The sequence below is a fragment of the Pseudoliparis swirei genome, chromosome 5, assembly GCF_029220125.1.
Source record: "Pseudoliparis swirei isolate HS2019 ecotype Mariana Trench chromosome 5, NWPU_hadal_v1, whole genome shotgun sequence".
Classification (NCBI taxonomy): Eukaryota; Metazoa; Chordata; class Actinopteri; order Perciformes; family Liparidae; genus Pseudoliparis; species Pseudoliparis swirei.
The window spans coordinates 28104969-28121026 of NC_079392.1; the positions used below are offsets into that span (position 1 = coordinate 28104969).

At 56.5% G+C, this 16058-nt stretch overlaps 1 protein-coding gene and 3 long non-coding RNA genes across 6 annotated transcripts; all 4 read left to right on the forward strand.

Moving 5' to 3' along the window:
* Positions 1-423: 423 nt before the first annotated feature.
* On the forward strand, positions 424-12189 carry serpinc1 (serpin peptidase inhibitor, clade C (antithrombin), member 1). Of its 3 annotated transcripts, none has more exons than XM_056415326.1 (8): positions 424-515; positions 852-1209; positions 8471-8686; positions 8765-8902; positions 9500-9718; positions 9802-9976; positions 11682-11746; positions 11859-12189. In XM_056415326.1, exons 2-8 carry the CDS (start codon positions 853-855, stop codon positions 12033-12035), a joined length of 1347 nt encoding a protein of 448 aa, XP_056271301.1. In that variant the 5' UTR covers positions 424-515; position 852; the 3' UTR covers positions 12036-12189. The 3 variants fall into 3 exon arrangements, with proteins under 3 accessions (XP_056271301.1, XP_056271299.1, XP_056271300.1); XM_056415324.1 differs by lacking the exon at positions 424-515 and adding an exon at positions 522-628 and having other exon boundaries at positions 795-1209; XM_056415325.1 differs by lacking the exon at positions 424-515 and adding an exon at positions 522-628.
* On the forward strand, positions 1589-2795 carry LOC130194352 (uncharacterized). The gene is made up of 3 exons (XR_008831825.1): positions 1589-1627; positions 1659-2029; positions 2301-2795. It is a non-coding gene; the product is annotated as an uncharacterized LOC130194352 (long non-coding RNA).
* Positions 2869-3931, forward strand: LOC130194353 (uncharacterized). Its single transcript, XR_008831826.1, has 3 exons — positions 2869-2914; positions 3434-3492; positions 3793-3931. It is a non-coding gene; the product is annotated as an uncharacterized LOC130194353 (long non-coding RNA).
* Positions 4573-5742, forward strand: LOC130194351 (uncharacterized). The gene is made up of 3 exons (XR_008831824.1): positions 4573-5045; positions 5077-5441; positions 5683-5742. It is a non-coding gene; the product is annotated as an uncharacterized LOC130194351 (long non-coding RNA).
* Positions 12190-16058: the final 3869 nt, after the last annotated feature.

Consider the following 16058-nt stretch of genomic DNA (forward strand, 5'->3'; position numbering starts at 1 on the left):
AGGACATTTGATCGACTTTGTTGGAAGTCCCTGAACACACCGCTGCAGCTTGTCCCTGAACACAATGTCCCTGAACACACCGCTGCAGCTTGTCCCTGAACACAACGTCCCTGAACACACCGCTGCAGCTTGTCCCTGAACACAATGTCCCTGAACACACCGCTGCAGCTTGTCCCTGAACACAATGTCACACGCTGCAGCTTGTCCGAACACAACGTCCTGAACACACCGCTGCAGCTTGTCCTGAACACAACGTCCTGAACACAACGTCCTGAACACACCGCTGCAGCTTGTCCCTGAACACAACGTCCCTGAACACACCGCTGCAGCTTGTCCCTGAACACAACGTCCCTGAACACAACGTCCCTGAACACACCGCTGCAGCTTGTCCCTGAACACAACGTCCCTGAACACACCGCTGCAGCTTGTCCCTGAACACAACGTCCCTGAACACACCGCTGCAGCTTGTTGACCCTGCTTGCGCTGCAGGCCACTGACCTGAGAGCAGCGTTCAGGTGAGCAGCTTCTCTCCCCGTCCTCTGCTTCATGGCTGTTGTTGTTGTTTTTAATCTTCAGAACTAAATCAGAATACTAACCAACCTTTTGTTCCACTTGATCGGACGATGAGGTGAGTTCCATCTGAAAACTGAAGAAACTTTTCTCTGATCAAAAATCAATAATCTCGTCAAACTAAACATTCTGAAGTGAATCTGTTGTTTTTAAAGTCTCTGATTCTGAAACTGTTTGTTATGTTTACGACTTATTTGAGTGTTTTTTGTTTCTGTCCATGTAAGCTGAGGCGTCACCTGAGCCGCTCGCATGTTAACCCTCCTCTGATTGGCCATGTGCAGAATGAGGGCTGCCGATTGGCTGTTGCTCGTGGCGTTGCTGCCCGCCTCCTTCGCCCTCCGTCCGGACATCTGCGCCGCCAAACCCAGAGACCTCCCCCTGGAGCCGCGCTGCAGCTACCGCGGCCCCGAGGGCCCCGAGGGCCCGACCCCGGGGCCCCGGCCCGTCCCCGGGGCCACCAACCCCCGCGTGTGGGCGCTGTCCCGCGCCAACGCGCGCTTCGCCCTGGCGCTGCTCCGCCGGCTCGGCCGGGACCGGGCGCCGGAGCGCAACGTGTTCATGGCGCCCATCAGCATCTCCACGGCCTTCGCCATGACCAAGCTGGGCGCCTGCAACCGCACGCTGCAGCAGATCATGGAGGTCGGTCCATCGCGTTATTGATCATGGAGGTCGGTCCATCGCGTTATTGATCACGGAGGTCGGTCCCATCGCGTTATTGATCACGGAGGTCGGTCCCATCGCGTTATTGATCACGGAGGTCGGTCCCATCGCGTTATTGATCACGGAGGTCGGTCCCATCGCGTTATTGATCACGGAGGTCGGTCCCATCGTTGTTATTGATCACGGAGGTCGGTCCCATCGCGTTATTGATCACGGAGGTCGGTCCATCGCGTTATTGATCACGGAGGTCGGTCCCATCGCGTTATTGATCACGGAGGTCGGTCCCATCGCGTTATTGATCACGGAGGTCGGTCCCATCGCGTTATTGATCACGGAGGTCGGTCCCATCGCGTTATTGATCACGGAGGTCGGTCCCATCGCGTTATTGATCACGGAGGTCGGTCCCATCGCCGTTATTGATCACGGAGGTCGGTCCCATCGCCGTTATTGATCACGGAGGTCGGTCCCATCGCGTTATTGATCACGGAGGTCGGTCCCATCGTTGTTATTGATCACGGAGGTCGGTCCCATCGTTGTTATTGATCACGGAGGTCGGTCCCATCGTTGTTATTGATCACGGAGGTCGGTCCCATCGTTGTTATTGATCACGGAGGTCGGTCCCATCGCCGTTATTGATCACGGAGGTCGGTCCCATCGTTGTTATTGATCACGGAGGTCGGTCCCATCGTTGTTATTGATCACGGAGGTCGGTCCCATCGTTGTTATTGATCACGGAGGTCGGTCCCATCGCCGTTATTGATCACGGAGGTCGGTCCCATCGTTGTTATTGATCACGGAGGTCGGTCCCATCGCGTTATTGATCACGAGGTCGGTCCCATCGTTGCATGATCACGGAGGTCGGTCCCATCGTTATTGATCACGGAGGTCGGTCCCATCGCTGTTATTGTTCACGGAGGTCGGTCCCATCGTTGTTATTGATCACGGAGGTCGGTCCCATCGCCGTTATTGATCACGGAGGTCGGTCCCATCGTTGTTATTGATCACGGAGGTCGGTCCCATCGTTGTTATTGATCACGGAGGTCGGTCCGATCGCGTTATTGATCACGGAGGTCGGTCCCATCGCGTTATTGATCACGGAGGTCGGTCCCATCGTTGTTATTGATCACGGAGGTCGGTCCCATCGCGTTATTGATCACGGAGGTCGGTCCCATCGCGTTATTGATCACGGAGGTCGGTCCCATCGCGTTATTGATCACGGAGGTCGGTCCCATCGTTGTTATTGATCACGGAGGTCGGTCCCATCGTTGTTATTGATCACGGAGGTCGGTCCCATCGCCGTTATTGATCACGGAGGTCGGTCCCATCGTTGTTATTGATCACGGAGGTCGGTCCCATCGCGTTATTGATCACGGAGGTCGGTCCCATCGTTGTTATTGATCACGGAGGTCGGTCCCATCGTTGTTATTGATCACGGAGGTCGGTCCCATCGCGTTATTGATCACGGAGGTCGGTCCCATCGTTGTTATTGATCACGGAGGTCGGTCCCATCGCCGTTATTGATCACGGAGGTCGGTCCCATCGTTGTTATTGATCACGGAGGTCGGTCCCATCGCCGTTATTGATCACGGAGGTCGGTCCCATCGCCGTTATTGATCACGGAGGTCGGTCCCATCGCCGTTATTGATCACGGAGGTCGGTCCCATCGTTGTTATTGATCACGGAGGTCGGTCCCATCGCGTTATTGATCACGGAGGTCGGTCCCATCGCGTTATTGATCACGGAGGTCGGTCCCATCTGTTATTGATCACGGAGGTCGGTCCCATCGCCGTTATTGATCACGGAGGTCGGTCCCATCGCCGTTATTGATCACGGAGGTCGGTCCCATCGCCGTTATTGATCACGGAGGTCGGTCCCATCGCGTTTGATCACGGAGGTCGGTCCCATCGCCGTTATTGATCACGGAGGTCGGTCCCATCGCCGTTATTGATCACGGAGGTCGGTCCCATCGTTGTTATTGATCACGGAGGTCGGTCCCATCGCCGTTATTGATCACGGAGGTCGGTCCCATCGCCGTTATTGATCACGGAGGTCGGTCCCATCGCCGTTATTGATCACGGAGGTCGGTCCCATCGTTGTTCGTGATCACGGAGGTCGGTCCCATCGCCGTTACTGATCACGGAGGTCGGTCCCATCGCCGTTATTGATCACGGAGGTCGGTCCCATCGCGTTATTGATCACGGAGGTCGGTCCCATCGCGTTATTGATCACGGAGGTCGGTCCATCGCGTTATTGATCACGGAGGTCGGTCCCATCGCGTTATTGATCACGGAGGTCGGTCCCATCGCGTTATTGATCACGGAGGTCGGTCCCATCGCGTTATTGATCACGGAGGTCGGTCCCATCGTTATTGATCACGGAGGTCGGTCCCATCGCGTTATTGATCACGGAGGTCGGTCCCATCGCCGTTATTGATCACGGAGGTCGGTCCCATCGCTGTCTCTGATCACGGAGGTCGGTCCCATCGCGTTATTGATCACGGAGGTCGGTCCCATCGCGTTATTGATCACGGAGGTCGGTCCCATCGCGTTATTGATCACGGAGGTCGGTCCCATCGTTGTTATTGATCACGGAGGTCGGTCCCATCGCGTTATTGATCACGGAGGTCGGTCCCATCGTTGTTATTGATCACGGAGGTCGGTCCCATCGCGTTATTGATCACGGAGGTCGGTCCCATCGCGTTATTGATCACGGAGGTCGGTCCCATCGCGTTATTGATCACGGAGGTCGGTCCCATCGTTATTGATCACGGAGGTCGGTCCCATCGCGTTATTGATCACGGAGGTCGGTCCCATCGCGTTATTGATCACGGAGGTCGGTCCCATCGCGTTATTGATCACGGAGGTCGGTCCCATCGTTGTTATTGATCACGGAGGTCGGTCCCATCGCGTTATTGATCACGGAGGTCGGTCCCATCGTTGTTATTGATCACGGAGGTCGGTCCCATCGCCGTTATTGATCACGGAGGTCGGTCCCATCGCGTTATTGATCACGGAGGTCGGTCCCATCGCGTTATTGATCACGGAGGTCGGTCCCATCGTTGTTATTGATCACGGAGGTCGGTCCCATCGTTGTTATTGATCACGGAGGTCGGTCCCATCGTTGTTATTGATCACGGAGGTCGGTCCCATCGATATTGATCACGGAGGTCGGTCCCATCGTTGTTATTGATCACGGAGGTCGGTCCCATCGTTGTTATTGATCACGGAGGTCGGTCCCATCGCGTTATTGATCACGGAGGTCGGTCCCATCGTTGTTATTGATCACGGAGGTCGGTCCCATCGCGTTGTTATTGATCACGGAGGTCGGTCCCATCGTTGTTATTGATCACGGAGGTCGGTCCCATCGTTGTTATTGATCACGGAGGTCGGTCCCATCGCCGTTATTGATCACGGAGGTCGGTCCCATCGTTGTTATTGATCACGGAGGTCGGTCCCATCGTTGTTATTGATCACGGAGGTCGGTCCCATCGCCGTTATTGATCACGGAGGTCGGTCCCATCGTTGTTATTGATCACGGAGGTCGGTCCCATCGCGTTATTGATCACGGAGGTCGGTCCCATCGCCGTTATTGATCACGGAGGTCGGTCCCATCGCGTTATTGATCACGGAGGTCGGTCCCATCGTTGTTATTGATCACGGAGGTCGGTCCCATCGCGTTATTGATCACGGAGGTCGGTCCCATCGTTGTTATTGATCACGGAGGTCGGTCCCATCGTTGTTATTGATCACGGAGGTCGGTCCCATCGTTGTTATTGATCACGGAGGTCGGTCCCATCGTTGTTATTGATCACGGAGGTCGGTCCCATCGCCGTTATTGATCACGGAGGTCGGTCCCATCGCCGTTATTGATCACGGAGGTCGGTCCCATCGTTGTTATTGATCACGGAGGTCGGTCCCATCGTTGTTATTGATCACGGAGGTCGGTCCCATCGCCGTTACTGATCACGGAGGTCGGTCCCATCGCCGTTATTGATCACGGAGGTCGGTCCCATCGCGTTATTGATCACGGAGGTCGGTCCATCGCGTTATTGATCACGGAGGTCGGTCCCATCGTTGTTATTGATCACGGAGGTCGGTCCCATCGCGTTATTGATCACGGAGGTCGGTCCATCGCGTTATTGATCACGGAGGTCGGTCCCATCGCGTTATTGATCACGGAGGTCGGTCCCATCGTTGTTATTGATCACGGAGGTCGGTCCCATCGCGTTATTGATCACGGAGGTCGGTCCCATCGCGTTATTGATCACGGAGGTCGGTCCCATCGCGTTATTGATCACGGAGGTCGGTCCCATCGCCGTTATTGATCACGGAGGTCGGTCCCATCGCGTTATTGATCACGGAGGTCGGTCCCATCGCGTTATTGATCACGGAGGTCGGTCCCATCGCGTTATTGATCACGGAGGTCGGTCCCATCGCGTTATTGATCACGGAGGTCGGTCCCATCGCGTTATTGATCACGGAGGTCGGTCCATCGCGTTATTGATCACGGAGGTCGGTCCCATCGCCGTTATTGATCACGGAGGTCGGTCCCATCGCGTTATTGATCACGGAGGTCGGTCCCATCGCGTTATTGATCACGGAGGTCGGTCCCATCGCGTTATTGATCACGGAGGTCGGTCCCATCGCGTTATTGATCACGGAGGTCGGTCCCATCGCGTTATTGATCACGGAGGTCGGTCCCATCGCGTTATTGATCACGGAGGTCGGTCCCATCGCGTTATTGATCACGGAGGTCGGTCCCATCGCGTTATTGATCACGGAGGTCGGTCCCATCGCGTTATTGATCACGGAGGTCGGTCCCATCGCGTTATTGATCACGGAGGTCGGTCCCATCGCGTTATTGATCACGGAGGTCGGTCCCATCGCGTTATTGATCACGGAGGTCGGTCCCATCGCGTTATTGATCACGGAGGTCGGTCCCATCGCGTTATTGATCACGGAGGTCGGTCCCATCGCGTTATTGATCACGGAGGTCGGTCCCATCGTTGTTATTGATCACGGAGGTCGGTCCATCGCGTTATTGATCACGGAGGTCGGTCCCATCGTTGTTATTGATCACGGAGGTCGGTCCCATCGCGTTATTGATCACGGAGGTCGGTCCCATCGTTGTTATTGATCACGGAGGTCGGTCCCATCGCGTTATTGATCACGGAGGTCGGTCCCATCGCGTTATTGATCACGGAGGTCGGTCCCATCGCGTTATTGATCACGGAGGTCGGTCCATCGCGTTATTGATCACGGAGGTCGGTCCCATCGCGTTATTGATCACGGAGGTCGGTCCCATCGCGTTATTGATCACGGAGGTCGGTCCCATCGTTGTTATTGATCACGGAGGTCGGTCCCATCGCGTTATTGATCACGGAGGTCGGTCCCATCGCGTTATTGATCACGGAGGTCGGTCCCATCGCGTTATTGATCACGGAGGTCGGTCCCATCGCCGTTATTGATCACGGAGGTCGGTCCCATCGCGTTATTGATCACGGAGGTCGGTCCCATCGCCGTTATTGATCACGGAGGTCGGTCCCATCGCCGTTATTGATCACGGAGGTCGGTCCCATCGTTGTTATTGATCACGGAGGTCGGTCCCATCGTTGTTATTGATCACGGAGGTCGGTCCCATCGTTGTTATTGATCACGGAGGTCGGTCCCATCGTTGTTATTGATCACGGAGGTCGGTTCCATCGTCGTTATTGATCACGGAGGTCGGTCCCATCGTCGTTATTGATCAAGGAGGTCGGTCCCATCGTTGTTATTGATCACGGAGGTCGGTCCGATCGCCGTTATTGATCACGGAGGTCGGTCCCATCGTTGTTATTGATCACGGAGGTCGGTCCCATCGTTGTTATTGATCACGGAGGTCGGTCCCATCGTTGTTATTGATCACGGAGGTCGGTCCCATCGTTGTTATTGATCACGGAGGTCGGTCCCATCGTTGTTATTGATCACGGAGGTCGGTCTCATCGCCGTTATTGATCACGGAGGTCGGTCCCATCGTTGTTATTGATCACGGAGGTCGGTCCCATCGCCGTTATTGATCACGGAGGTCGGTCCCATCGTTGTTATTGATCACGGAGGTCGGTCCCATCGCCGTTATTGATCACGGAGGTCGGTCCCATCGCCGTTATTGATCACGGAGGTCGGTCCCATCGTTGTTATTGATCACGGAGGTCGGTCCCATCGTTGTTATTGATCACGGAGGTCGGTCCCATCGCCGTTATTGATCACGGAGGTCGGTCCCATCGTTGTTATTGATCACGGAGGTCGGTCCCATCGTTGTTATTGATCACGGAGGTCGGTCCCATCGCCGTTATTGATCACGGAGGTCGGTCCCATCGTTGTTATTGATCACGGAGGTCGGTCCCATCGCCGTTATTGATCACGGAGGTCGGTCCCATCGTTGTTATTGATCACGGAGGTCGGTCCCATCGTTGTTATTGATCACGGAGGTCGGTCCCATCGTTGTTATTGATCACGGAGGTCGGTCCCATCGTTGTTATTGATCACGGAGGTCGGTCCCATCGTTGTTATTGATCACGGAGGTCGGTCCCATCGCCGTTATTGATCACGGAGGTCGGTCCCATCGTTGTTATTGATCACGGAGGTCGGTCCCATCGCGTTATTGATCACGGAGGTCGGTCCCATCGTTGTTATTGATCACGGAGGTCGGTCCCATCGTTGTTATTGATCACGGAGGTGGGTCCCATCGTTGTTATTGATCACGGAGGTCGGTCCCATCGTTGTTATTGATCACGGAGGTGGGTCCCATCATTGTTATTGATCACGGAGGTCGGTCCCATCGTTGTTATTGATCACGGAGGTCGGTCCCATCGTTGTTATTGATCACGAAGGTCGGTCCCATCGTTGTTATTGATCACGGAGGTCGGTCCCATCGTTGTTATTGATCACGGAGGTCGGTCCCATCGTTGTTATTGATCACGGAGGTCGGTCCCATCGTTGTTATTGATCACGGAGGTCGGTCCCATCGTTGTTATTGATCACGGAGGTGGGTCCCATCGTTGTTATTGATCACGGAGGTCGGTCCCATCGTTGTTATTGATCACGGAGGTCGGTCCCATCGTTGTTATTGATCACGGAGGTCGGTCCCATCGTTGTTATTGATCACGGAGGTCGGTCCGATCGTTGTTATTGATCACGGAGGTCGGTCCGATCGTTGTTATTGATCCGATCGTTCATGTCCTGGAGCTCCGACCCGTGTGCAGGTGTTCCAGTTCGACACCATCAAGGACAAGACCTCGGACCAGGTCCACTTCTTCTTCGCCAAACTCAACTGCCGTCTGTACCGGAAGAAGGACGCCACCACGGAGCTCATCTCCGCCAACCGGCTGTTCGGGGACCAGACGCTGGTCTTCAACGAGACCTACCAGGACATCAGTGAGACGGTGTACGGGGCCAAGCTGCTGCCGCTGAACTTCAAGGTGACCTGTGGTGCAGCCGCCTCCTGGACCTCAAAGACCCTGAGAGGTTAGACTCATCACGGCGGTTCTGTGCTGCAGGAGGACCCGGAGAAGGCCCGAGTCACCATTAACAACTGGATCTCCAACCAGACGGAGAACCTGATCCAGGACACGCTGCCAGAGGGGGCGCTGGACTCCAGCACCATGCTGGTGCTCGTCAACACCATCTACTTCAAGGTACCGGAGCCTGGACCTCTTCCACGCCGGAGCCGCGAGGCTGCTTCTGGTACTGCAGGTCCCGGCCCGGCCCCCGAGGCTCAGAAAGAAAGAGTCTCAATCGTATCAAGATTTAAATTATCGTCAGAACTATGAACTTGTAGCGTCACGCTACCGTAGTAACACCACCACTAACCTACCGGCGGTAGCCTAGCAGCGTTAGCGTATGTGGGGCGGCGTAGGTAGCGTGGCGTAGGCGTAGCGTGGTGCGTAGCGTGGCGTAGCATGGCGTAGCATAGCGTGGCGTGGCGAGCGGTAGCGTGGCGGTGGTAGGTAGCGTAGCGGCGGTAGCGTAGCATAGCGGCGGTAGCGTAGCGGCGGTAGCGTAGCGGCGGTAGCGTAGGTAGCGTAGCGGCGGTAGCTAGCGTAGGTAGCGTAGCGGCGGTAGCGTAGCATAGCGGCGGTAGCGTAGGTAGCGTAGCGGCGGTAGCGTAGCACTTGTAACAACCTTAACAGGTGAACCCTGGTTTGGGCGGTAACACCATAACTATAATTACTCTTCACTTTCAGTTGGTGGAATAATGCAACTGTTGTTGTTGTTGTTGTTGTTACTCTCAGGGTCAGTGGAAGAACAAGTTCGACAAAGACAACGTCTACAGCGCCGACTTCCTCGTCAGCCAATCACTGACCTGCTCGGTCCACATGATGTACCAGGAGGCCCGGTTCAGGTACCGGTACTTCCCCGACGACCAGGTGCAGCTGCTGGAGATGCCGTACCGCGGAGACGACATCACCATGGTGATCATCCTGCCCAACAGAGGCACGCCGCTCCGCCAGGTGAGCGGGTTACCCACGCCGATCGGCTCAGTTATCTCGTTAATCGAGAACCAGATGATGAACCCTGGTGGTGTTGTGTGCAGCTGGAGGAGAGTCTGGACCTGACCCGCCTGACCTCCTGGCTGGACGCGATGCAGGAGACCACGGTGTCGGTCCACGTGCCGCGCTTCAGGGTGGAGGACGGCTTCAGCCTGAAGGAGAAGCTGCAGGACATGGGCCTGACGGACCTGTTCAGCCCCGAGAGGGCCAGCCTGCCAGGTGAGGCTCCTCCCCCCGTTTGGGAGAACAGCGTGGGGCCTTCAGGGACCAGGAGGACAGCGTGGGGCCTTCAGGGACCAGGAGGAGAGCGTGGGGCGTTCAGGAACCAGGAGGAGAGCGTGGGGCCTTCAGGGACCAGGAGGAGAGTGTGGGGCGTTCAGGAACCAGGAGAGCGTGGGGTATTCAGGTACCAGGAGGAGAGCGTGGGGCCTTCAGGAACCAGGAGGAGAGCGTGGGGCCTTCAGGAACCAGGAGGAGAGCGTGGGGTGTTCAGGAACCAGAAGAGCGTGGGGCATTCAGGTACCAGGAGGAGAGCGTGGGGCGTTCAGGTACCAGGAGGAGAGCGTGGGGCGTTCAGGTACCAGGAAGAGAGCGTGGGGCGTTCAGGTACCAGGAAGAGAGCGTGAGGCGTTCAGGTACCAGGAAGAGAGCGTGAGGCGTTCAGGTACCAGGAGGAGAGCGTGAGGGGTTCAGGTACCAGGAAGAGAGCGTGAGGCGTTCAGGAACCAGGAGAGCGTGGGGCGTTCAGGTACCAGGAGGAGAGCGTGGGGCGTTCAGGTACCAGGAAGAGAGCGTGGGGCGTTCAGGAACCAGGAGAGCGTGGGGCGTTCAGGTACCAGGAGGAGAGCGTGGGGCGTTCAGGAACCAGGAGAGCGTGGGGCATTCAGGAACCAGGAGGAGAGCGTGGGGCATTCAGGTACCAGGAGGAGAGCGTGGGGCATTCAGGTACCAGGAGGAGAGCGTGGGGCGTTCAGGTACCAGGAGGAGAGCGTGGGGCGTTCAGGTACCAGGAAGAGAGCGTGGGGCGTTCAGGTACCAGGAAGAGAGCGTGAGGCGTTCAGGTACCAGGAAGAGAGCGTGAGGCGTTCAGGTACCAGGAAGAGAGCGTGAGGCGTTCAGGTACCAGGAGGAGAGCGTGAGGGGTTCAGGTACCAGGAAGAGAGCGTGAGGCGTTCAGGAACCAGGAGGAGAGCGTGGGGTGTTCAGGTACCAGGAGGAGAGCGTGGGGCATTCAGGTACCAGGAGGAGAGCGTGGGGCATTCAGGTACCAGGAAGAGAGCGTGGGGCCTTCAGGAACCAGGAGAGCGTGGGGCGTTCAGGAACCAGGAGAGCGTGGGGTGTTCAGGTACCAGGAGGAGAGCGTGGGGCGTTCAGGAACCAGGAGGAGAGCGTGGGGCATTCAGGAACCAGGAGGAGAGCGTGGGGCATTCAGGTACCAGGAGGAGAGCGTGGGGCATTCAGGTACCAGGAGGAGAGCGTGGGGCGTTCAGGTACCAGGAGGAGAGCGTGGGGCGTTCAGGTACCAGGAGGAGAGCGTGGGGCGTTCAGGTACCAGGAAGAGAGCGTGAGGCGTTCAGGCACCAGGAAGAGAGCGTGAGGCGTTCAGGAAACAGGAAGAGAGCGTGGGGTGTTCAGGTACCAGGAGGAGAGCGTGGGGCCTTCAGGTACCAGGAGGAGAGCGTGGGGCCTTCAGGTACCAGGAGGAGAGCGTGAGGCGTTCAGGTACCAGGAAGAGAGCGTGAGGCGTTCAGGAACCAGGAGGAGAGCGTGGGGCGTTCAGGTACCAGGAGGAGAGCGTGGGGCATTCAGGTACCAGGAAGAGAGCGTGGGGCGTTCAGGTACCAGGAGGAAATTGTTTCTGTTTGAGAAGTTAAAGTGCAGCTTTCAGAAACTTTGTTTGTTGTTTGTTTGTTTGTTGTTTCAGGGATGTTGGAGGACGGAAGTGAAGGTCTCCACATATCAGACGCCTTCCATAAAGCCTTTCTGGAGGTTAGTCACTGATGGACAGGGGGTCAGCCCGGGGACCCTGACCCGGGGTCAGCCCGGGGGACCCTGACCCGGGGTCAGCCCGGGGACCCTGAATGTTGTGTTGTGGTCTCAGGTGAACGAGGAGGGCAGCGAGGCGGCGGCGGCCACCGCCGTCGTGGCCGTCGGTCGCTCCTTCAACTTGAACCGCGAGGTGTTCATGGCCAACCGGCCGTTCCTGCTGCTCATCAGAGAGTCCACCATCAACAGCCTGCTGTTCACCGCCAGGGTGGCCAACCCCTGCAGCCAATGAGAAGGGACCATCCAGACCACCAGACCCCAAAACATGAACGTTATTAATCATGCGAAGACGTGTCATGCTGTAGGGGGCGGAGCCTCTGTGTTGGTACATTAAAAAATAATTTAGCGTTGTCAAGAGTCGAGAATTAAAAGTCTTCTGTTCCATCGATGTGTCTTTGTTTCCATCCATCCATCCATTCTCATCCGCTTATTCCGGGGTCGGGTCTTGGGGGCAGCAGACCCAGCAGGTCGACCCAGACTTCCCTCTCGCCCGAAACACTTTCCAGCTCATTGTGGGGGATCCCGAGGCGTTCCCAGGCCAGCCGGGAGATGTAATCCCTCCAGCGTGTCCTGGGTCTTCCCCGGGGTCTCCTCCCAGTAGGACGTGCCTGGAAAACCTCTAACGGGAGGCGTCCAGGAGGCGTCCGAATCAGATGCCCGAACCACCTCAGCTGACTCCTTTCGATGCGAAGGAGTAGCGGCTCGACTCCAAGCTCCCTCCTGATGTCCGAGCTCCTTACCCGATCTCTAAGGCTGAGCCCGGCCACCCGACGGAGGAAACTCATTTTGGCCGCCTGTATTCGCGACCTCGTTCTTTCGGTCACTACCCAAAGTTCGTGACCATAGGTGAGGATTGGAACGTGACCGACCAGTAATTGAGAGCTTCGCCTTCGGCTCAGCTCTCTTCACCAAGACGGACCGGTACAGCGCCTGTTTTACTGCTGCAGCTGCACCGATCCGCCTGTCGATCTCCGCTCCATCTTACCCTCACTGTGAACAAGACCCCGAGATACTTGAACTCCTTCGCTTGGGGCGCTCTGTCCCCACCTGGAGGAGCAATCCACGGTTTCCGGCAGAGCACCACGGCCTCAGATTTGGCGGTGCTGACTCTCATCCCTGCCGCTTCACACTCGGCAGAAAACGCCCAGTGAGTGCCGGAGGTCACGGTCTGAGGAGGCTAACAGGACCACATCATCTGCAAACAGAAGAGAGGCGATCCCAAGACCGCCAAACCTGTCCTGCTCCACCCCAGGCTGCACGAGATATCCTGTCCATGAAAATCACAAACAGGACCGGTGATCAAGGGCAGCCCTGGTGAGACCAACACCCACCGGGAACGTGTCTGACTTAATGCCGAGGATGCGAACACAGCTCCTACTGCAGGCGACAGTGACCGGATAGCCCGTAGCAACGGGTCCGAACCCCGCCCGCAGCACCCCCCACAACAATCCCAGAGGGACCCGGTCGAAAGCCTTCTCCAAGTCCACAAAACACATGAAGACTGGTTGGGCAAACTCCCAGGACCCCTCGAGGACCCTTGCGAGGGTGAAGAGCTGGTCCGAGGTTCGACCAGCGGTCGGAGCCTCCTTTCCAGTACCCTGGCATAAACTTTCCCAGGGAGGCTGAGAAGTGTGATTCCACGATAGTTCGAGCACACTCTCCGGTCCCCCTTTTTGAAAATGGGAACCACCACCCCGGTCTGCCAGTCCAAGGACACTGTTCCTGACCCCCACGCGACATTGAAGAGGCGTGTCAGCCAAGACAGCCCAACAATGTCCAGCGCCTTCAGCATCTCAGGGCGGATCTCATCCACCCCCGGCGCCTTGCCACCAAGGAGCTTTTTAACAACCTTAGCGGCCTCTGCCAGGGATATTGGTGCGACCCCCCCCCAAGTCTACAGGCACTGCCCCCTCTAGAGGGGACATGTTAGGAGTTCCTCAAAGTGTTCTTTCCACCGTCCGACGATGTCCCCTGTCCGGGTCAGCAGCCCCCCCCCCCACGCTGAGAACAGCCTGGGGGAGGCCCTGCTTTCCCTTCCTGAGCCGTCGGACGGTTTGCCAGAACCTCTTTGAGGCCGACCGAAAGTCCTTCTCCATGGCCTCCCCGAACTCCTCCCATGCCCGAGTTTTTGCTTCCGCGACCACCGCAGCTGCAGCCCTTCTGGCCTGCCGGTACCTGTCAGCTGCTTCAGGAGACCCCTGGGCCAGCCAGGCCCGGTAGGCCTCCTTCTTCAGCTTGACGGCTTCCCTGACCCCCGGTGTCCACCACCGGGTTCTTGGGTTGCCGCTTCGACAGGCACCGATGACCTTCCGACCACAGCTCCTGTCAGCCGCTTCCACAATGCTTTGTTTACAATGAAGCTCTGAAGCACCACGATGTTCTCTCTGGGAATCATATCGTCTCCAGAGGGGCTAGTTAGCTAGCTCGTCTCCAGAGGGGCTAGTTAGCTAGCTCGTCTCCAGAGGGGCTCGTTAGCCAGCTAGTCTCCAGAGGGGCTAGTTAGCTAGCTCGTCTCCAGAGGGGCTAGTTAGCTAGCTCGTCTCCAGAGGGGCTCGTTAGCCAGCTAGTCTCCAGAGGGGCTCGTTAGCCAGCTAGTCTCCAGAGGGGCTCGTTAGCCAGCTAGTCTCCAGAGGGGCTCGTTAGCTAGATAGTCTCCAGAGGGGCTAGTTAGCTAGCTCGTCTCCAGAGGAGCTAGTTAGCTAGCTCGTCTCCAGAGGGGCTAGTTAGCTAGCTAGTCTCTAGAGGGGCTAGTTAGCTAGCTCGTCTCCAGAAGGGCTAGTTAGCTAGCTCGTCTCCAGAGGGGCTAGTTAGCTAGCTCGTCTCCAGAGGGGCTCGTTAGCATACATTTGGTGGGAAGGGGCGGGCCTAAGTGACGGAACATGAAGCAGACAACATATCTGGTAACAATAACACGTCACATGTTTATTCATAACCTTGTGAGGAGTACAGGCCAGCTGCATTGTGGGTAAAGAAGGAGGCGAGTGGACACTTAAGTGCTTTATTTCCCGTGGAGGCCTGTGATTGGTCGAGTGGTGAGAAGCTTCTTCACAGACATGCGACATAAACCTCAAACTCACACGTACAGGATTCAAAGTTAATTTACTGAACGCTTCTTCTTTGATATATTAGGATATATTTGAGTAATCTCAATATCAATATCTAAATGTTGTGGTCGTCGATATAATAAACAAAGAGACGTGAAACCTGGAGGACCAGAGGGCGACGAAGAGGAGGATGAGGAGGAAGATGAGGTTGAGCTGTTTTCACAGTTTGAAGATGAACCTGAAGAACCACGAGGAGGAGAAGCCGGATCCGCCAGATCAGAACAAGTGTCACAATCATGTGTTTGGAGAAAAAGGGACTTCACAGTAAATCTCTGGGTTCTGATCCGGTTCAACAGAACCTGGAGCTGAGCTCTGATCCCACTTCTCCTTCTTTACAGGTTCCTTCAGACCAGACCGAGCCAGACTAGACCAGCCTGAACCAGACTAGACCGAGCCAGACTAGACCAGCCTGAACCAGACTAGACCAGCCTGAACCAGACCAGCCTGAACCAGACTAGACTGAACCAGACTAGACCAGCCTGAACCAGACTAGACCGAGCCAGACTAGACCAGCCTGAACCAGACTAGACTGAACCAGACTAGACCAGCCTGAACCAGACTAGACTGAACCAGACTAGACCGAACCAGACTAGACCAGCCTGAACCAGACTAGACCGAGCCAGACTAGACCAGCCTGAACCAGACTAGACCGAGCCAGACTAGACCAGCCTGAACCAGACTAGACCAGCCTGAACCAGACTAGACCGAGCCAGACTAGACCAGCCTGAACCAGACTAGACCAGCCTGAACCAGACTAGACCGAGCCAGACTAGACCAGCCTGAACCAGACCAGCCTGAACCAGACTAGACCAGCCTGAACCAGACTAGACTGAACCAGACTAGACCGAGCCAGACTAGACCAGCCTGAACCAGACTAGACCGAGCCAGACTAGACCTGCCTGAACCAGACTAGACCGAGCCAGACTAGACCTGCCTGAACCAGACTAGACTGAACCAGACTAGACCAGCCTGAACCAGACTAGACCGAGCCAGACTAGACCAGCCTGAACCAGACTAGACCGAGCCAGACTAGACCAGCCTGAACCAGACTAGACCGAGCCAGACTAGACCTGCCTGAACCAGACTAGACCGAGCCAGACTAGACCTGCCTGAACCAGACTAGACCAGCCTGAACCAGACTAGACCGAACC

Coding starts and splice junctions, on each gene's coding strand:
- serpinc1 (XM_056415324.1), top strand. CDS start 844: ATGTGCAGAATGAGGGCTGCCGATTGGCTGTTGCTCGTGGCGTTGCTG. Junction 8,687..8,764: donor TGCTGCCGCTGAACTTCAAG/GTGACCTGTGGT, acceptor TCTGTGCTGCAG/GAGGACCCGGAGAAGGCCCG. Junction 8,903..9,499: donor TCAACACCATCTACTTCAAG/GTACCGGAGCCT, acceptor TGTTACTCTCAG/GGTCAGTGGAAGAACAAGTT.